The sequence below is a fragment of the Erigeron canadensis genome, chromosome 6 (genome assembly GCF_010389155.1).
Source record: "Erigeron canadensis isolate Cc75 chromosome 6, C_canadensis_v1, whole genome shotgun sequence".
NCBI classification, from domain to species: Eukaryota; Viridiplantae; Streptophyta; class Magnoliopsida; order Asterales; family Asteraceae; genus Erigeron; species Erigeron canadensis.
Genome location: NC_057766.1, coordinates 9900158 through 9923298, shown reverse-complemented (window position 1 = coordinate 9923298; position 23141 = coordinate 9900158). Strand labels below are relative to the sequence as shown.

The 23141-nt window shown below is 36.0% G+C and overlaps 1 protein-coding gene across 1 annotated transcript; it reads left to right on the top strand.

The window, feature by feature from the left end:
• The first annotated feature begins 198 nt into the window (after window positions 1-198).
• Window positions 199-22560, top strand: LOC122605116 (protein root UVB sensitive 6). Its single transcript, XM_043777997.1, has 13 exons — window positions 199-703; window positions 1639-1737; window positions 1848-1961; window positions 2428-2499; window positions 2578-2688; window positions 2779-2898; window positions 10474-10575; window positions 10677-10749; window positions 13430-13513; window positions 13620-13684; window positions 13774-13875; window positions 21158-21337; window positions 22099-22560. The coding sequence occupies exons 1-13, from the start codon at window positions 347-349 to the stop codon at window positions 22162-22164; spliced, it is 1545 nt and encodes a 514-aa protein (XP_043633932.1). The 5' UTR covers window positions 199-346; the 3' UTR covers window positions 22165-22560.
• The last annotated feature ends 581 nt before the right edge of the window (window positions 22561-23141 follow it).

Sequence of the window (23141 nt, the reverse complement as noted above, 5' to 3'; positions counted from 1 at the left end):
TGACACATTATTACTAGTATCACGCCTCTTTCATTTTAACATTTTAGCAAAACATATTATATAGAGATAAACGTGCAACACACGAGACTAACCTATAATTATTATAAGAGAGTAAAATATCCCGTTAAAATCAAGGTGGATACATGCTCTAGAAACACACTAGTTATCCCGTTAATTTATAGGTTATATTAATTAACTATGGGAAAAAAAACAAAAGCTGTACATCTTTGTTGGGTTTTCGTTCTGCTTCGTAAACGCCGCTAGCTACCTGCTCTTCCACATAAACATCCGCCACTGCACACACAAACAGATTGACAGTCACCCCAAACGAAACCAAAGGAAGGAAATGAAGTTGGACCGGCGTGGTCCAAATTCAAGCACACCCATCACCACTTGTCAAACCCTGACATCTTCTTCTTCTTCACAAGACGCTCGTTTACTGGTGCGTGAAACCTTAAGAATTTCCGCCAATCTCGCATCATCATCATCATCTTCTCCTTCTCCCATTACTATTCCTCAATTAGCAGAGAATAATGATAGTAGGTCAAGTTTTGGTGTTGAAGAACAATTTGTTGATGCGAGCTTGAGATTGATTTGTTATGAGGAAGTGGATGGCCGCAGGTTCAAATATTTATCACCCAATAATAATAGGTCCAATTCCATCCGTGCTGTTAGTCTTCAATCTCGTCAACCTCCTCTCGATGTTCGTTCCATCTCCTTCCTTCCTTCCCTAGACATTCATATATATATATATATATATATTTATAGCTTATCATAATTGTATTTTCAACCCCAAATATTTGGTTATGATTTGAGCTCAAACTTGATGCTGTTTTTGCTATTTGATTTCCCTTTTAGTTACCTAGTTTTCATGCTGGATTGCAAAAGAGCTTAAATAAGGCAGCTAGGGGCGCGTTTAGTTGGAGAAAATGTTTTTAAGTTTTCCATTTCTAGTTTTCTAGAAAATGAAAAGGTTTTTCATTTCTAAAAAACCTTTGAAAATTTTGAAAACGCGTTCAAAATAAAAGATGGAGTTTTCATTTTTCCATTTTAGAAAACTAGAGAACATGTTCAAATTCACTTGTTTTCTAATTCTAGGTTTATAAAAGGTTTAGAAAATAGGAAAGTGAAAACAAAAACTGAAAAAAACAGTTTTCTAATTTTAGTGCAAAAGTTGAAAAGGGAATTTTCATTTTCTAGGAAAACTTTTCTAATTACAATTTGAACGCGTTTCCTGTTTTCTTGAAAAATGAAAATGGAAAACAAGGGAGTTTTCTTGAACTAAACGCACCCTAAGACATCACTAAGAAACCCAATTTATAGTTCAGCAACTCATAATACTCATTTTAACTAGTGTCCTTTCATTTATCTTGTGAAGTTTGTTCGACTTGAGATAGGATATATGTCCAAGTGAAGACCATCCAGTAACCTTGTAGAGGTCATTTTTTTTCTCTAGATTGGCCCAACAAAAATGTAGCAGGCCATACCATACAGGTGGTAGATGATCGGAAGATTCATGCATAATTTATTAGAAATGTCCATGTGTATACGTCACATTATTTTTCTGTATCTTTTTTGGTAGCCATTGAACCCGGGGGTCATATATACTTCTCGGGATAATTTAGATTTTCATTGCAGGAGTTTGTGTCCTTTATAAGATCCTATGTGGTTCCAGAAGGCTTCCCTGACAGTGTTAGCCCTTCATACGTGCCATACATGACATGGAGAGCTTTAAAGGTACATTATTGAATCATAAAGAGGAAGGGTCTGATCTGTAACTAAATGTGATACTATGTACTATGGTTTTAGAATTTAGATCCATTGACAGTGATTTACTTTCAATGTAGCACTTCTTTGGTGGAGCGATGGGCGTCTTTACAACGCAAGCACTTCTTCACTCTGTTGGTGTCTCTAAAAGTCAAGTTATGCCTGGTGCTGTAGCTATTAACTGGATTATTAAGGTAATGAGTAATGACTGCTTTCACCTTTCATACAAGAATTCCAGGCAATATTTTTTGGTTTCAGTCTATCTGTAATGTGGTGATTTTATGTTCATTATTATTTAAAGGTTACTATGTATTGCTTCTTGTATGCTTACATTTGCTATATTGCTAATGTTCAGATTTTAGAATGCAATTTAAACCACTATATTGCCATATTGTTAATGTGTTACTTTAGACCCAGCATAGAGGGCAAATGATAGGGAAATGAATCAGGATACAAGTCAAACAATATGATAGAGTTAAAAGGGTAAGGGTATAAACAAAGAGCATGGCTCAATAAGTGCTCTCAGGAAGACAGTTTAATTTCAAAAGTATAAGATTATGTACACAGAGAGAATTGAAATAAATTATATACTTGTTTATGAAGCTTTAGGGGTGCAGTTTCCTTTATGATATTATCAGTTTATATGTGTTTTATGTGTAGGATGGCTCTGGACGCATTGGCAAAATGCTTTTTTCTAGGCAAGGAAAGAAATTTGACTATGATCTAAAGCAGGTGGTTCTTTGTTGTCTTACATTTGACCCATGTGTAAGTTGAAGAGATTACTAATCTGATCATTTTTTTTTCTGATAGCTTCGACTGTCAGGTGACCTCTTAATGGAGTTGGGTGCTGGTGTAGAATTAGCCACTGCAGCTGCACCACACCTTTTTCTACCTCTTGCCTGTGCTGCCAACGTTGCAAAGGTTTTGATGCTACCCTTTCTTTGTTTATGAAGTCATGCATCTATTATGAAACTAAATTTGTTTTTTACCATGATCTCATTTTAATTGTAGAATGTTGCCGCTGTTACATCAACATCGACTCGCACGCCAATATACAAGGCCTTTGCAAAGGGCGAAAACATAGGTGATGTTACGGCTAAGGGAGAATGTGTTGGTAACGTTGCAGACTTGGTATGTTTTTCCAATCTGTCTAGCTAGTTCAAGTTGCTGTTATAGGAACCATATGGAACAATGTGTGTTCTTTCTTAGGGCAGGATTGTTATTGGAGTCATTCTTCAATAATACTGGGCGTCATTTATATACTTCCCATTCTGAATAATATGTTGCTTTATAAGTTGTTGGGTTTGAAGTCCTTATGGGCTGTTTTCGGTTGATTAGGAGGCCCATTCGGCCTTTCTTGTTCACCACTCCAAGAACCCTAATCTGATGGCTATATATATCTCAACCTTTGCATTGTAATTGTTGTACTGAGCATTAATAAAATTCCCTAGTTGCAGCCGTGGATTAGTTCACACACTTTGTGTGAGATTTCATGTAAAATTCTCGTGTTTTTTTTTTTTTTAATTTTTTTTTTTATCTTTTCTTCTTTATTGTTTCCGTTGTGCAACCTGATTTTCTACAGCAGGTCTTGTGTTTATTATTCAATGCAATTAAGTTTGTGCTGTTTATTAAATGCGATTCTTAACAAGTGCTACAAAAGCCACGGTTGGTTCCTGAGATGAGTTTGATTGAAATCCGATTGTTGCTGTTGCTGTTCGAATTATTTTAATTCGATTGCTGTCCTTGTTCATTTTTTATTACCTGTTCTGTTCTTGCTACTGTAAGCTGTTGTTTTTCTAGGTATTTGCCGACTGAAGTTTGATTGTTGTTGCTGCTGTTCGAATTATTTTAATTTGATTGCTGCTACTGTTGTTCATTTTTTGATCTGTTCTGTTCTTGCTGCTGTTCCAATCTTCCTGTTTGATCTGTTTTGAGTCTGCTTTGCAGCTGATCTGTTGTTGTTCTGCTGTTAAATCACCAAAAAGCCGCCACTGTTGCAGCGGACTGTTGCTCAGCCTTTGAGTGAAATTCGGGTTTAGGGTTCCTGTTTTGGGCTTTTTTTGGTGTTGTTGACTAATTGTTTGGAAGATTGTTTGGTTGTTGTTATTGGTTTTCCTTGTTTGATTATTGTTGACGGGTGTTAATCAACTAACTTGAAGACGAGTAACTTTGGTTATTTTTTTTCTTCTGCCATTATGGCCGAAGACGTGAAATTTGTGATTGAAAAGTTTGACGGTTCGTATTATAGTTGGTGGAAGATGCAGATTGAAGCATTACTTGGTCAAAAGGATCTTGAAATGGTACTTGGTAAAAAACCAGAGAAGATGGATAAAGAACAGGAAGCTCTTTGGGATACAAAATATAAGAAAGCCAAAGGGGTTATTACACTAAGTTTGACGAGAAACGTGGCTTACAACATCATGTCTGAAACAACCGCCAGTGGTATGATGTTGTCGTTGTCAAATATGTATGAGAAACCCTGCTGCTAACAAGGTTTTCCTGATGAGAGAGTAAGTCGTTCCTTCTATGGGTAAGTCTCATCCTTCCCCGTTCCTAGCTTAGCTCTGACTTGAAGCTCGTACGCAATGAGCCTCCCATGTTTCATTGAGATTGCTGCTTAGTCCTTCTCAAAAGCCTAATTCGTTTGCCTATGAATAGTCAGAAAAGTCTAATTCTTTCGCCTATAGGTAGCCAAAATCCCGGAAAAAATAGGAACTTGATGTTCATTTTCCCTCATGTGTTTACCATGAGAATGAAATAGTGGGGCTGAGTGACCGAGCACATTAACAAATTGAACTCGATCTTGTCTTGATTGTTTTTTGTTAAGATAGTGTTTAATGATGAGACCATGGCTGTATTATTGCTATCTTCATTGCCTAATAGTTGGTCCGAGACAATGACAACCGTTACTAACTCGGTGGGAACCGATGATATGACATTTGAAAAGATTCGGGATTTGGTATTGGGTGAAGACATTTGCCGGAGAAGTATTGAGTCGGGATCTTCAATGATGGTACATGTTGGAAAATGCAAGTCGAGGATTTGCTAGTTCAGAAGGATTTGGATGTTGTGTTGTCGGGTGAAAGACAAGAGAGTATAAAACTAGACCAATGGGAAACTTTGGATAAGAAAGCCAAGGCAGTTATTCGGCTGACATTATCTAAGGATGTTGCGTTGAACATTCTGAAAGAGAAGACAACGAAGGAAATCATGGATGCGTTCTCTAATATGTACGAGAAGCCTTCGACAACAAATAAAGTTTTCTTCATTCGAGATTTGGTGAATACAAGGATAAGGAAAGAAGTTCGGTAATAGTGCACATCAATAATATGAACTCGATTTTGTATAGACTTGAGTCAGTGCAGATAAAATTCGATGATGAGGTCCAGTTACCTGACAGTTGGTCTGGAACTGTTACAGCTGTTACAAGTTCAGAAGGATCCAAAAAGCTCACTTTTGAAGGGATTCGAGATTTAATTCTAGGCGAAGCTGTCAGACGAAAAAATTCAGCCGAATCATCGAGTGAAGTGTTGAATGTAGGTAGAGGAAGGAGTAATAACAAAGGTAGTAGAAGCGGAAACAAAAAAAGGAGTCAGTCTAAGGCTCGAAATGATGTGACCTGTTGGAACTGTAAAGAGGTCAGTCATTTTAGGAATCAATGTCTGAATGGAAAGAAAGAGATGAATACTACTTTTGCTTTAGATGATGAAACAGATGCTTTAATCTGTAGTGTAGAAAGTAGTGTGGATACCTAAGTAATGGATTCTGGTGCTTCATTTCATGCTACCTACGACAGTGAGACGTTGAAGAATCTTAAAATAGGGGACTTTGGAAAGGTTAAGCTGGCAAATGATGATATACTTGATGTTACAGGTATAGGAGATGTGGATTTGATAACTTCAACCGGTATTACTTGGACTTTGAGAGACGTGGGGGTTATTCCAAGCATGAAGAAGAGTTTAATTTCAGTTTGGCAGTTTGATGACTCGGGGCACGAGGTAAAGTTCAGGAATGGTAGTGGAAAGTTGTTAAAGGTAATCTTGTGATAGCTCGTGCACACAAGAGAGGTTCATTATACTTTGTTAGCTTAGCATTAGAAGATCAGAATAGATCAGTTCACAGAATCTCGTGGGCAGAAGAGGGTTTGCTTTGCAAGAGAGGAACCTAGAGCCATTTTGAAGATTCAGGATGAACGATTTCGAAATTCGAAAGGTTAGACCAGTTAAGGGATATCGTAACAGTGGGAGCATTGGCAGCAAGATAGTCAAAGCTTCGGTTACAGCTCCCTGACGAGAGTGGGTTGTGAAAACAAGGATTTCGACTCATAAAGTCTCTCCAGATGATTTCTTGCTTATAAAGGAGAGTGTTTGTTCTCAGCTTTTCTCAGGATCTGGCAGTTCGTTTCAATGGGAGCTAGTAAAGACTAAGGACGAGTCAGGGGAGCTCACTCGAGTTTCAACAGACCTTCAGGTTAACTCATAAGAAGGTTAACTCATAAGAAGGTTAACTCATAAGAAGGTTAACTCATAAGAAGGTCGCTGCAACTAGGATGGAATGATGTAGTTACTAGACGTACAAGTACAAGTATTTACAATGGAAGGCAGTTTGAAGATTATTAAGCTTTCAAGTGGGAGATTGTTGGGTTTATGGAGACTTGATAGGCCAACCCAGTTTAGAAGGCTCTTTAGGCAGCGGGCCTGACAGCTTAAGACAAAGCAACCCCTTAATTAACTGGTTGCTTGGTAGCTTGGAGATCAAGTCATTAACCCTAATTTGTCTATTATAAATATATTGTTATGTACTTGCAATTCCTCATCACTAGTGTTGAGAGGCAGAAAGCGTTAATAAAATATTCTAGTTGCAGCCTGTGGATTAGTTCACACAGTTTAGTGTGAGATACCACGTTAAATCTCTCGTGTCCTTTCTTTGTTATTTTCTGGTTCTTGTGTGTGTGTGTGTGTGCAGTTTATTCCTAACAAGACCTGTCATTGTGGTCGCGATAGGGACGTTCAGGGATATGACGGGATGCAATCCGAACCGGCATGACCCGCAACCCGAGATTGCATGAAAAACGTATCCAAAACTAGGCCTGTTAACCTCCCGGGTGGTTCGGTTCGTGCCCGTGTTTCACTGGGTCGCGTTCGGGTTTTAAGGGTTGGACCGAAATTTGTTTCTTTTTTCTTGCAAATAGCGTGTGAAAGATGAAAGGATGGATATGCTAGCTGAGTTCTTCGGTCTCCATTATCATGATCATTCTGTCTTTATCTATTATCTTTTGAAAGGATGTGTTATGAATAAGAAATGAAATTGGGTTTGGTGTTTCTTTGTTGAGAAGTGGGAAAGTTTTAGGGAAGAAAGAAAGCGTGTGTAAGTAAGAAATGAAATAGGCTTTTCTCATGCAATTTGTTTTCATTCATTATTAATATTTGGATTTTGGGAGTTGGCTGCGTAGCTTCTCAAAAAGCCACAATGTTTTACAATTTAACCCCATTTTTAATACAAGTTCACATATTCTAATAATATTTTATTTTATTTTATATTAAATTTAAAACAAGTGACGGCCTTTTACCGAAAAAAAAAAAATTTAAAACAAGTCATGGGTAGCACTATGTGCTTTTCTTTTTTATATTTATCTCTTCTTTATATATACATATATACAATTAAAATTTCAGCCATGGTTATAGTCATCAACCGAAACAAAAAAAATCCATTTATCTTACCATTTTAACCCATTATTCATTTCATTCTTTATAAATATAAAACATATTAGTTTATCACAACTTATAGTTGCTGTGCCTATTTATTTCGTTGGGTTATCTTTTTCTTCAAGCTTATACTATTTATGCACATAATTTCACCCCAATACTATTTATGATTTATCAGACATTTCTTTCGTTGTGCCGGGTTTTGGACCGAACCGAGAATCCATGAAAAGTTGAACTGTGGCCCACTCTTCTGGTCTCCGGGTGGGTAGGTTCGGGTCGGTTACAGGTAACCTAGCTCTTTTTTTACGAAGATGTCTGGTATTGATTTTGGGGAAAATGATTCCATTGTTTGGGATCTTTATGCTAATTTAATGGTAAGAGATGTGTGAAGTTCGAGCTAATAAACGTTACACGCATATGACAAGGAGAAAAAGTGGAAAGAATATTAATCTGTGTGTGGGTCTCACCCTGTTAGGGGATCTCAAATATATCTACACCACTTGACACTGCCTCTACCACCAAGAGTCCACCAAAGAGTGGCCCTCACCACCACAACGTTGCCACCAAAACCATCGCCCCATTGCGCGGGTATCGCCAATAAAAGTATTCAGAATAACTCTCCAATCCGTAGATACATCATCAATTCCAACTTCGTCACACACACCTTTCCATACCCGCCGAGAATAATAACAATCAAAGAAAAGATGTTTATGCGAATGAGGAAGTAATTAGCTAAAAGGGCAGGTTTGAAAATATCCAATGAAGCATGTGTATCCCACTGTCGAACTCGATCTTGTTTCTTCAATTTCTGATTACACACAAGCTAAAGGTGAAAAGCATGCTTAGGGATATAATGCGAGAACCATACTAAATCATACCAGTCTACAAAATTGCTTTTAGGCCGGATTTCTTCCCATATGAAATTCATTAAGCACTCCATTACGGTCCTTCCAAAATAGATAATCCGGTTTAGCAACATCTAAAGTCACTTGACTACCATTCGAAAGTTTTGTCACCTAGTGAGCCAGCCAATCCAAAGTACCATTCGACAATAAATGCGAGACACTTGCTGAAAGTTGAAATCCCGCCGAAGATATTTCACGCGAAGTTAAATGACCACTCAACGGGCTTTCACAACACCAGTTATCATGCCGTGCTTTAGCCAATTGGCCATTTCCAACAAACAACCAAAAGAAAGGCCGAACTAAGGAAAATTATTCAAAATAAGTTGCTTCACATTATCCGGCTGATATGATCCCACATCGGCTAAGTATGGGATTGGTTGGTGGTTTATAAGCCTAGGTGTCCCCTCCTCCTTTGAGCTAGCTTTTGGGAGTGAGTTCTACACCTAACTTAGGGCATGATGCGAGCCTATTATGGGATGGGTTCACATCAATTGGTATCAGAGCCATCCTTACCTTTCGATGTTCCAACGCTCGGAGTGGTGGCCTATGGAGTAGTGGCTTGGACCCAGGGAGAAGGGTGCCAACCGTGACCAACATAGCCGTGACCAACAAGGACGTTGGCTTTTCAAAGGGTGGGGTATTGATATGATCCCACATCGGCCAAGTATGGGATTGGTTGGTGGTTCATAAGCCTAGGTGTCCCCTTCTCCTTTGAGCTAGCTTTTGGGAGTGAATTCTACACCTAGCTTAGGGCATGATGGGAGCCTATTATGGGATGGGTTCGCATCACCGGCACATAATAGGCGGTACTCTTAGGTAAACTAGGAGTCAACCCCGATACATTCCTGAATTCTTGTAAAGACTCCATAATAACTTTTGTAGAACCAAAATCCCCTCGCAAATAAATAGGTAGATAAAGGATCACCTTGCCGGAGACCCCTCTTTCCTTGAAAAAAATCCATGAAGCGATCCATTAATAGAAATCGAAAAAGAAGTGGTGGACACACTTTCCATAATTCAATCTATCATTCTCCTATGGCTATGAAAACCAAAGCCAATCAGAACCGGCTTCAAAAACCTTCAATCCACCGTCTCATAAGCTTTTTCAGTATCAACCTTTATAGCACATCTTGGAGGACGAGTTATGCATAAGTTCTTGGGTAAGTAAAATATCATCTAGAACCCTTAATTATTGATTTAGTCTTTTTTAGTCTAATAAGTACATAAATATTATATGGGCAAACTTCTATATACTAGAAAGTTATAGATATATTACATAAAATATAAAAGTATATATATATAAATATTAATATTTAAACTTACCGAAATATCACCGAAAAACCGATATTTCGCTTACCGGTCGTTGACAGAAATACTGAAATTCCCATCCTTAAATACTTAATTTGACACTAATTAGATGCGTAATCCTTTAGTTATAAATAGAACGCATGCCAATGCCTGTTCCTAGATTATACTTCTCTAATCACATATGTTTCAAATACCAACAACGTCATACCGATAGCATCTTGGATTTTGGGACCAGGATCACACAGGATATTAGAGTTTCTAGAAGTTATCCATCTACGTGGATTGCTTGATACTAAAGAACCCAAATACTTTTTTTAGGAACGGCAAATTATCCTACTCCTGAACTAAACAAATGCCAATGAAACCCAGGGATTCCGAAAAACCCGTCCGTCAATCTACCTTCTCAAATGTGAGAAGTGGGACTAGAACACTGGCGGATAACCCCAAGATCAAAGACGCTACAGACGGGGCATAAACCCAAATGATTAGATCTTGATTATATAGTTAATGCATCGTCTTGACTATCTTCCAAATCATTAAAATTTGCAGCCCAACAAATCATTGAGTATAAAGTAAGATGTTGTAATAAAAACTCTATGCTCTACCCCTTTCAAAAAAATCACCCTATATGCAAACATCATTACCAGAAAATAGATCTGCTGAGTGTACTTTGGTTATTATGTCTCTCAAAATAGAAATATATGCTTTTTCAATTGTTCTTGTGGTAATGATCTGGTGGTTTGTATTATATTGTTACCTTGATTCGTATGCTTTCTTTTATTGTCAAGCTGGGAACTGGATTGAGCATCATCATAGCTAAAAGGAATCCTTCCTTATTCACAACGTTTGCCTTACTCTCTTGTGGATACCTTTTCAGCTCTTACCAAGAGGTATAACAGCTGTAAACTGGTAAATGCTTTTTATATATATTAGTAATATTTTTTAGCTGGTGTCTTTTCGTGTTAATGCTATTACCTTCTCATCTGACCAGGTAAAATCCGTTGTCCTGCATACGTTGAATCGGGCAAGGTTCACTGTGGCAGTAGAATCGTTTCTGAAGACAGGTTAGTCTACCATTTTTCTTGCTTTGGTGGCTAGATTTAGCTGTTTAGGCTTAAAGCATTATTGAACCTACTGAGTAGAATTTGGCAGATCAATTTGTTTTTAAATTGCAGCTCTCATCTGCAATATTCTGTTGACCTGGGTAGTTTGATATTTGTCCTTATTGACACCATTAACGCTGCGACTGGTTTTAAGTTGATTTGTATTTGAGATGCATATCGTTCTCGTTTGAAATACTTATCTCAAGTACTCCTTGCTGAAGACGTGAGAATATTCTGTAGTCATGTATTCTAACATTTTTTAGTCAGTAAAGATGGGGGTTCAACATGAAGGGTGATGTTAATTTGATGATCTAAGACACAACTCTAGAAAGGCTATGAAAGTTTTCCGTTACTAATGCAGCCAAATGATCTTATTATTTGAAATAACAAAATTTTATCTAAACCATTTTCAGATAAGTTTATATCTTATTAGTGTAGTGAACAAGGAATAGTATAAAAGTGATACGGTACAAATGGGTCTTAGAATTTATAAATTATTTCCTTTTACTAATGTTAGTGGGTAACCAAAAAAACTGATGGTTATTTTCTATTGTGGTGCAACGTGCCTATTTTTTTAAAGTAAAGACCTACAAAATACCTACCCACCTGTCACTTACACGACTTGAACCCACAACCTTTGGTATGTGGGGCACCCTGGGTATTGCCCTATAAAAGGCATGTTGGCGTAACAAAAATCAAAAGGCAGCCTTAAAGATATTAGCATGCCTGCCTTTTAAAATAAAAATTAGCATACCCGACTGTCGTAAGATTGAATGATATTTCTTAATACACAAATGAGTTGATTGGCCTGTACTGCCTTCTAATGCATGCTTTTTTTTTTCTTCCTATTTTCATGTCAAAATATCTACCTTATTATCTTTATCTTTTTTTTTTTTTGTTTCCTGGGGTTATGGTGATACGTCTCCACATTATTTATTATTATTATTAGGAAAGTATTTTAGTGATATATTTATTATTATTATTATTATTTAGTTAGCTTGTTAACCAAGCTAAAGGATTAGTATAAATAGAATATTAGGGTTGTAATTTTGAGGTGTGGAATATTAATCAGAAGTTTATTGTTCTTGTTTAGTTTAATTTGGGAGTTTACTGGTTCTCGAATACCAGCCTATCTTTGTTATTGTTCTTATCATTTGATACAAGCCATTGGTTCGTATCAATTGGTATCAGAGCATCGATCTTGCAACCTGTGATATCCACACAAAAAAACACTTTTCAAACCACTGTTCACGGGGGTACTGTTCATCGCTAGAAAACACTGTTGCATTTACTGTTCATCGTCACTGCTCACAACACGGGATTAAAAAGATTTATTTATTTTTAATTGCTTGAATCAATGGCGTATCTTCGGTCCAAGATAATGGAAGAACATCAAGCTAGTATGCAGACTTTTCACAAGATCCAAAAGGAGATGTTGAGATCTGAACAAAGAATGGGAATAGTTCAACAAAGTATACTGATAGATATATGGGACATCCAAGACCAACTTGCTGTTGCTGAAAGGTGTGAGCTGGAAACGTCACAGTCAGAAAATAAAAGGGACTGAAATCTTCTCATGAAAACTCAGTTATATTTTCTACCTATCAGACCTATCACAGTGGAAGAAAATAGCGAAGATGGTGGTAGTACAACTGAGTTTATGGTTGCTCCACGTGATGAAGAAGTGGCTCTTATAGAACAAATCATGGTGGTGCCAGAAGATATAGAGAATAAGTTTATTGAAAAAAGTAAGGTTGCCTTGCTGAAAGATTTCCCTAGTCAACCTGCTATTGGAAATAATTTTACTCCGAAAGAAAACATCTTTATCAGAAGTACACTTCAAGTTGTAGGGCAGAACCATGACATGTTCAAACCTGATATGAAGTCGAAGTTGAAGTGGCAACTTAATATATCTATGGAGCAGTCTTCAAAACACTCGCCAAGTTGTGTTGAACAGGAGGTTAGGATATGGTTGGAAGACAAACCAATGATCGGGTCTATTTTACAATTTCACTATGATTAGCAAGCTATGGATTTACAAGTCAAGATTTGGGATCCTGGAATTACTAGAGAGAACTTTTTAAGGCAACACCTTCAGGACAAGGTGTTGTTTGGGGGCGGGAGTAATGATACGTCTCCACATTATTTATTAGTATTATTATTATTAGGAAAGTCTTTTATTGATATATTTATTATTATTATTATTATTATTTAGTTAGCTTGTTAACCAAGCTATAGGATTAGTATAAATAGAATATTAGGGCTGTAATTTTGAGGTGTGGAATATTAATCAGAAGTTTATTGTTCTTGTTTAGTTTAATTTGGGAGTTTACTGGTTCTCGAATACCAGCCTATCTTTGTTATTGTTCTTATCATTTGATAGAAGCCATTGGTTCGTATCATATGGGCAGTTTATTATTATTGATATAGCAAGAACCTCTTATACTGATTGGTACTTGTCCAAGAAACTTCCTAATCAGCTTCCAAAGCACATTATACATGCATAAAAGACAATACTAATCATAGTAGTATTATTTTAGTTTACTTTATAAAATGTATTCATCTTTCTCTTTCAGAAGAAAATTATATCTATAAATATTATTGTTAGTTGATATTTTATTTCTCTATGATCTTGACATAGGTACTGTCCCAACTTTGCATGAAGGAAACATGATGGAAACAGTGTTTAATTTCCCTTGGTGCAAGGACAGGCCAATTGTTCTTGGTATTAATAGCTAATTTGTACTTATGCTTCGTGATTTATTCAGGTCATACTAGTTTACAATTTTCCTTGTTTATTCCTCGCTAATGTTTCTTATAACTGGTTCCAGGTTCACGATTTAAGGATGCATTTCAAGATGCAAATTCATTTTATGATGTAGAGCCTGTCTTTCAGGTACCCTTCTTAAATCCGTTAGTGATGTGGATAGTTGTCACTGTTACTCTGCGGAACTTGAACTTCCATGCCTTATTCTTTTGGTGCAGAAAGAGAGATATGTAGTGGCTTATAATCCTTCAAAAGGAAATATATACGCAGTTCTAAAGGATGAAGCCAAGCCTGATGACATTTTGAAAGCAGCTTTCCATGTGAGTACCTTTGACAATTTGCACTCCCACTTTTTGAGCAACCAACTCCTTTGGTCGATATGGTCTTTTATGATCAGTACTTAGCACTCAACATGAACTTTAATGATCGTATTACAGGGATCAATACCAATCACATTAAGCTATACCAATCAAAGGTCTTGATTCTAGATGTTGAACAAAAGGGTCATTTGAACACAAAAGTCAAATTGGATATTCAATTTATAAGACAGGAATTTCCATAAGTTTACTTTGTGAATGGATCAGTTCAGTTATAATAATAAACATAGCTAAAACCAGTCTTCTCTTAGCTTGCTGGTTTACAAGTTCTTCCTTTAAGTAGGTCATAAGTTCAAGTCTGGTATTCAAAGAAAACACTACCTAAATGGAAATTGGTTAAATGCATTGAGCGAGTTAAAAATTTTCAAATTCTAATTGTAATGCATATATAATCCAAAATAGTTTCACTAAAAAATAATGATAATTTTGATATGCATGAGTTGTGTGTGAATTATTGGATAGAGGTGTTTTGGGTTAATTGTTGGGTTTATGGAGACTTGATAGTACAACCCTATTTAGATGGCTGTTACAAAGGCCTTAATCGTTTAAAAAAACAATCGGCCCCTTAGTTTACTTAGGCCCAGTTTGCTTATAACTTGGGGATTAAGTTCTTAACCCTATATGTATTATATAGGGGGAAGTGAAGGCGGGGTTGTCTCACACCCAACTTAGTTGAAAAACTCTTCACATCTTGATTTTTTATTCCATAAAAATTATGGGGGCCTAATTATTTTTTCATTATACAAAAAATATTAAAAAAAAAATATGTGAGTGGTTTTTCACCTAATTTAGGTGTGAGACAACACCATATTCCTTTTTCCCATTGTATATATTATATATTTGTCATGTATTTGTAATTCTTGTGTGAGAATTAGAGGCAGAAAACTTTAATAAAATATTAATAAGTTGCAGCCCATAGATTACTTAACACAGTTTAGCAGTGTTGTAAATATCGGCCGATATCTCGGTATCGGTTTGGGATCAGTCTCTAAAGGAGATGAAATGGGTGTGATGGCTTAGATATCGGCCAACACTAGTGAACCATCGGGCAAATATTGGAATCTCTGTCAAATATCGGCCGGTCAAACTCGGTCAAGGTCAACAAAAGTTATTTTTTCTATTTTCAGAGATCTTTAAAAAAAAACCCCTATTCGATTCTATGTTTAAGTTTAAATAATTTTGTTAATATTTTGAGACAATTATGTTTAAGTTTGAGGTGTCCAAAATACTTTTAATATTTTGTTACATATAATTTCATAAACTATAATCTTTGTATATAAATTACCCTATCCGATATATCCCTATTATCTGCCCGATTTTTTAAAAAAATCCGTCAAATATCGGCCGGTCAAACTCGGTCAGGTCAACAAAAGTTATTTTTTCTATTTTCAGAGGTCTTTAAAAAAAACCCCTATTCGATTCCATGTTTAAGTTTAAATAATTTTGTTAATGTTTTGAGACAATTATGTTTAAGTTGAGGTGTCCAAAATACTTTTAATATTTTGTTACATATAATTTCATAAACTATAATCTTTGTATATAAATTACCCTATCCGATATATTCCCATTATCTGCCCGATTTTTTAAAAAAATCCCGTCTTCTCATAAGATCCCCATCCACGAGTTCTACAACCTTGCAGTTTAGTGTGAGATACCACGTTAAATCTCTAATGTCTTTAATTCTTCTTATTTTCTCGTTCTTGCGTATGTGTAGTTTAATTCCTAACAAGTGGTTGTTTACACAACCGTCACCAGATTAGGGTTCCGGACAAGACCCACCACCACAGTTGTCGCCCAAATTAGGGTTCTAGCTAAAACCAGCCACCACAGGCGCCGCCGTCAGCGAGAACAGCCTCATTGAGGTCTAATTTAGGCAGAATTTGGTCTGAATTGTGCATAATCAGGTCTGATTCTGGCAGATTAGGGTTCAATTGGGCAGATTAAGGGTTGTGACAGTTTAGGGTTTTTCGGTTCGTGAATTAGCACCTGATTATGGGGATTCCAGGTCAGTATGCTTCGATTTTTGGTATATTGAATTAATGAGAAATCCGTTTTCGGGTATATAGTGTCAATCAACCGTCTATTTTGGTCTTCATTGTTAATCGACAGCTAAGCCTTAGCAGCTTTACGGTTTTTCTCTTGTTAGATGATCTTTTTCCGTGATTAGTTATTCGTTTAGTCATTGTAATGGCAGAAGATGGAAAGATTTCCGTTGGTGGAAGATCCAGGTAGAGAATTTGCTAGTTCAATTGGATTTGGACGTGGTATTGTCGGGTGAAAGACCGGAACTTAAGATAAGAAAGCGAACGCAGTTATTCGGTTGATATTATCTATGTTGCGTTCAACATCTTGAAAGAAAAGAAAGCGAAGGACATCATGGATCTTCGACAACAAATAAACTTTTTTTGATTCGAGATTTGGTGAATACAAGAATGAAGGAAGTTTGCACATCACTAATATGAACTCGGTTTTGTCTAGACTTGAGTTAGTGCTGATAAAATACGATTATGAGGTCAAGGCTTTGCTACCGTTATCTTCGTTACCCGACAGTTGGTCCGGAACTGTTACAGCTATTACAAGTCAGCAGGATACAAAAAGCTCACTTTTGAAGGAATTCGAGATTTAATTATAGTGGAAGGCATTAGACGGAAAAATTGTCGAATCATGAAGTAACTTATTGAATGTAGGTTGAGGAAGGAGTAATAACATAAGTGGTAGAAGCGGAAACGAAAAAATGAATCAGCCTTGGTAATGATGTGACTTTTTGGAACTGTGAAGAGGTCGGTCATTTTAGGAATCAATGTCTTAACGAAAAGAAAGAAGCGAATACTACTTTTGCTTCTGATAATGCTTTCATTGGTAGTGTAGAAAGTAGTGTAGATTCCTAGTTAATGGATTCTTGTGCGTCGTTTCATGCTACCCATGTAGGTTCATTTTTTAGAGGAACAAAACCGATTGGTTTGGTCTTCATTTTTAAAAACCGAACGGATCGGTTCGGATTTTAGTTTTATATAAAAAACCGATCAAAAACTGAATCGAACCAAGCCAAATATAATTTAACTTATTTTATATTTATATTTATATCATATTACATTTTTATTTACTACTTGTACTTAGTAATTTGTTAATATATATATATATATATATATATAATTTTTTTGCTTTTTTAGTGTAGAAATCAATAAAAGTTTATGTTCTAAATGATATAAGTAAGTAATAAAAAGCATTCTCACCCATGCTCACCCCTAGTCGGTAGTACTAGCATTTTGAGAGACGTGAGGGTCATTCCAAGCTTGAAGAACGAGTTTAATTTCTGTTGGGCAGTTGGATGACCTAGGACACAAGAGAGGTTCGTCATACTTTTTAGCATGACATCAAAAACGAAGTCTGGTTTACAGAATCTCGTGGCCAGGAGAAGGTATGCTTTGCAAGATAGCAACCTAGAGCCAATGTGAAGATTCAGGGTGAACGAGTTCGAAAGGTTAAACCATTCATGGGGACATCGTGACAGTGGGAACATTGGCATTAAAATAGTCAAAGCTTCGGTTACTGCTGACGATAGTGGGTAAAGTCTCTCCAGATGATTTCTTGCTTATAAAGGAAAGTGTGTGTTCTTAGTATCTCTCAAGAATTAGCCGTTCGTTTACGTGGGAGCTCGTAGAGACAGAGGACGAGTCAGGAGCAGAGATAGCAGAGATAGCCATGACTAGAGATAGCCATGACTGATGATTTAAAAACTCAATAGACCTTCTAGTCAACTAATAATAAGGTTTCTCCAACTAGGATAGGATGACGGAGTTACTAGACGTACAAGTACAAGTATTCACAGCTAGAGGCCAGTTTGAAGATTATCAAGCCTCCAAGCCTCCAAGTGAGAGATTGTTAGGTTTATGGGGACTTGATAGTACAACCCAATGTAGAAGGTTGCTACACAGGCCTTAATTGTTTAAGAAAAGTTGTCGGCCCCTTAATTTATTTAGGCCGGTTTCTTGGTAACTTGGTGATGAAGTTATTAACCCTAATCTATGTAGTATATATATTTGTCATGTACTTGTAATTCCCATGTGAGAGATTAGAGGAAGAAAGCTTAGATAAATTATTCTAGTTGCAGCCCGTGGATTGGTTCACACACATTACTATGAGATACCACGTTAAATCGTGTCCTTCATTCTTGTTATTTTCCCGTTCTTTGTGTGTGTGTCTGTGCAGTTTTTTTCCTAACATTAACCCAACCCCATTTTGCAACCTCTACTAATATATAGAAATGCTAGACTTAAAGAAGCAGTACAAAGAGATCATCATAAAATGATGTGGCTTTAGTTAATAAAGAGAGAAAAAAATGTAGTAGAAATCTTTCGTGGGTGACTGGTTGTAGCCATCATTTCGTAAATATCTATTTGTATTTCTTATGTTGGTTTAGCATCTATCTGGTACATATTGGTGTGGGAAATAGTAATGTATTATTTAAATGATTAAATCTATAATAATGACCAGATACAAGCAGCTAGAAATCCAATCTTAATTCAAATCATATTCATGTATGAGCAGAGACGGATCTAGCATGGGGGCAGTGTGTGCCCCCACTTTGATTTTGGTAAAATTTTGTAAATTTTTTTTGAAGTAAATTACACTTTTCGTCCCTGAAGTTGGCACGTTTTTCACTTTTCGTCCCTTAAGTGAAAAAATTATAATTTTGACCTTAAAGTTGGCAGAATTTTTCAATCATCGTCCCTGGCCAAACGTTTTCAGCCGTTAAGTTGGACGCGTGCAACACACGTGAGGGACTGAAACTGTAAAAAATGACAAGTTCAGGGACGAAAACTGAAATTTACTTTTGTGTTTTCATCATCCTCATCTTCTCCGGCTGACTTTCGCCGGAAAACTTAAAATGCCGATATCTCACTCGTTTCTTTGAATTAGACCACGAAACCACCACCAAACTTCTCAAAATTAATTTTCGCATGAATCATAACCAAAAGATTTCAGATTCAACACTTGCCGGAAAACTCAAAATACCCATAACATGGATTTTGAGCAATATTTCTGTACGATTTAGCTTGTTCTAAGAATGCAATATTTCTGTTTTCGCAAATAAGTCCATGTTGGATTAGGTGTACGTTCTCCTCACTAAGACGCCAATGGTGTGCCTCATTTATTATTCCATAAACTCTGCACCAAAAAGAGAAGTACAAAATAGGGAGAGACCTTCGTATGGGTTCGGTTTTTGTCAATGAGGCAAAGACAAAAGATCGAAAAATTAGAAATATATATAAAGAGGAAGCAAAGAGGGACGAAAGGATTAGGAGGCCTGACAAGCCCCTAAAACTCAAATATTTCAGATCAAAAATTCTGATCATCGTCACCTAATTCTTAGTTTATGTAATAGAAGTTCAAAGCAATTTACAGTTCGTCATTTGGTTGATTATAGCTCTTGTTCTATATTTTGTATAGAAACTTTAAATCCGTTGTTCGTGAAATCCTTACGTCGAAATCTCATTCTGAAAGTTGTTACAAGTTAACCGTTGATTAATCTAGTATTGTGTTAAGTTTCATAGCGATTCGTTACCTTTCATTTTTGGTGATTTAGTTACATGTTAGTTTCATCGTAAGGTTTTCGATATAGTTTATTGGTCAATCGTTAAGGTTATTAAGTTGTTACAATAGTTAGATTAGTAGATTGAGGTACAAAGAATTCGGGTGTGACAACTGATTCATTGGATCTCGTTTCAGTTATAGGATTCGTGCGGAAATTAATTTTGAGAAGTTTGGTGGTGGTTTCATGGTCTAATTCAAAGAAATGAGTGAGATATCGGCATTTTAAGTTTTCTGGCCAATTTTCCGACGAAAGTGATGACAAAAAAAAGTAAATTTCAGTTTTCGTCCCTGAACTTGTCATTTTTGCAGTTTCAGTCCCTCACGTGTGTTGCACGTGTCCGACTTAACGGCTGAAACTTAACGACGTTTGGCGAGAAACGATGATTGAAAAAATCTGCCAACTTTAAGATCAAAATTGTAATTTTTTCACTTAAGGGACGAAAAGTGAAAAACGTGCCAACTTTAGGGACGAAAAGTGTAATTTACTCTTTTTTTTATTTTACACATTTATTTGGAATTTTAATGCTAAAAGTATGTACTAGATATAGCATAAAGAATTTATATTATACATTATTGGATATATGACTTTAAAGGTAATTATAAAACAAAGCTTGAGATTGGAAAATTGTGGTCAGGAATTTTTGCCATGAGAAATAAAGAAGATAGCCACATATAATATAAGTAAAAGAGATGACATTCTTACTTTGTCATCTTGTCATCAATTTACAATCAACAATCATTGTTTTATTATTTTTACACTTTTTCCCCTTCACTTGATAGTTTATATATATGGTTTTAAACTCAAAAGTAACATATCTGATTTATCTTATCAATTATCATAGTATATATTTTGTTTTGGTAAACTACTAAAATACAAATCATAACTAACTTAACCAAACATTCAAATCTTTTATTTTACTATTAAAAGATTATTTATAGAATATTGATTATTTTATGAACATAAACTTCTAAACAAATATATGCAATGAACTTCTTACTCTTAAAATGCATATGAAATAAACTAGTATACATGTTCAACATTCTTTATCTACTGCACTATGATGTCTTTGATTTGACTAGTGAATTAGTGGTTGTCGACTTAAATATCATACCGGTTTTCAAATATATTATCTTATCATACTAGTTTGTGACTTCATTTAACATTTTCATTTTTGTTCTTATAAAAATAAATTTGGGGTAGAGATGAGTTGCTAGCTTGATTATGATTGAGGCACTTTAAAATAATAGTGGGTTACCGGTTTACAGGTTTAGTAGGGGCATCTTTTGACGAACTCTCCCTCCCCATTAGATAATGAGTAAGACATACGACTTCAAAATTTGCCCCCTCGTTAAAAAAACTCTGGCTCCGTCCCTGTGTATGAGAGCGCATATGTCTTGCATTCAGTGTGCTTGCATATTCAGTTATCTTGGTGGCCCATCATCCAAGGGGTTGTGAGCTCTAGTGTGCTTGCATATCAGTCATGTTCGATGTTCAATTTTATTTCTTTTCTAGAAGTAAACCATAATATTGTATTAGAAGTCAAGCCCAAAGATACAAGGGTTGCATTGGTTGTTCAATTTACATTGTTTTATCTTGTATTGAGGATTATACCGATCTTGTGCGATCCAGGCTCATGTGCTTCTCCACATCCTTCGGTCATCAAAACACAACCAAGTTACAAGTGAATATACAAGTAGAGATCATTCAACTCTTTTGCCGACATCTGCAGACCTTCAAGCTCATGTGGCAGAGTCATATAACATGGTTTCTGCTTTGTACGGACCTTTTAAAAGCAAAGCTAAAGAACAGGTATGATTTTTTTTGGTAGATTTTTCAGCTTTACGCTAATTTTTTCCTGTTTGCTTGCATATAAAATCCCTTAATTGTTTGTTGTGCCTAGAGTTGGCACTTCCATTCATCATCTTAAAGATGGGCTGAGCTGGGTTATATACTTATATATGCTTTCTCAATTGGACAAATGCTTTATAAATATAGAAGTCAGCAAAAAATGAAACAGGTCAAGTTAGTCGATCTTTGTCTAGAATGTATTTAAATGGGGTTTTTTGGTAGTAGCATTTTTACTGAAAACTTGCTATTGGATTGAGCGTATTGATGGTAATTTGAGCCTCTAATGTGAAAATGGGTAAAGCTTTACTGTAAATGATACAAGGGTTCAAACAGGGGAATTGTATAGCTAACTGAAATGGAAATGGGTCAACTTAAGTTGTAGCCTTTCGTAAATTTAACTTAATCAAATGTTTGTAACTTTCCAAATGGCTTTCTTGAGTCCTAGCATGTCAGGTTTCTAACAATAACTAATTAAATATAAAAGATCAAATACCAGTTATTCACTTATTTATAAATTTCTAAAAATTAGACAGGAATTGTTAACTGGTCAACCAATCCGACCCTTTTGAAGTGCTATCCAACCCCCCATTTTGCCACGGGATAACATGATACACTGTTGATAATATGATTTAATAATATATCATAACCACTTTAGAAAAGCTGAAATGTGTTACTAACTTATTGATTGATTGATCTTAAATATATGCTAACACCTTGTGCAGGGGTGGGTGATGTCAGATTCTCTTCTTAATCCTGGCCGAGCTCGGATATATGAACAAGTTAAATAAGGTTACTAGTAACTTTGAGTTTATTCAGAGCCATTTTGTTGAGTTTCCCTGCCACCGTCCAACTCTAACAAGAGCAAGTTATAAAGGAAGCTATGTAGTCCATAAGTAGAATCATGAGAAACTCACTTCGAAGTTCTTACTACTGGGGAATACTAGCAGGCATAAAACTAAATATCAATTTCTTATCTTTTATTTCGCGTGGCTATAATCCATTTTCTCCATGACTCAGATCTGGTTGAGTTTGTATATGTAAGCAATTTTTATTAATTTATTGGTATATCTATTTATGCATACGAGGGGATCATCATAGACCTTAGCAAGTACGCTAATGTTCTGCCAAGGCTGCCAAGGTCAGCCTATTCTGAATTTATCGTAGTACAAATACTATTATCTGTATCCTTTTGTATCTGTCGACTCCACGTACATTCACGTGCTGGTGACATACAATACAAGTGCATATCTGGGCACATATTGCTACAAGTAGGTGACTTGGTGCATGATTGGGACTTTGGGAGATATACAGTTCACGATATCTAGTTCTTTTTTGTTTTCTGTTTTTTTACACGACCCTATAGATTAGAAGTTTTAAGCTCATTAACCAGAGAATGCTTCATACTTAAAAATGACAGGAACCTTCGTTTTTCTTTAACATGATAAGTGTGCGACAACTCATTGCAGATGCTTATAGAAGGACAGATGTTGAGATGCATGGCTTATTGATGGATGAAATCGTGTAATAAAATTTATAAACACGAATTACGAAAAAAGACTGACTACAACACACTCACAGACAGTGTATCGCATGTAGTATAGTAAATTTGGTAAATCCGAGGTCGATCACAAGGACTTTGTAAGCAATTGTTAAAATAAAGTAATTCAGATTAAAAGGGGTTTTGTGACCGAATTGTCACGTTACAAATAGTTAGTAAAATTGTTAGTAATCCTGCAGGATTAATCGCAAGAGAGAAAGTTTTGAT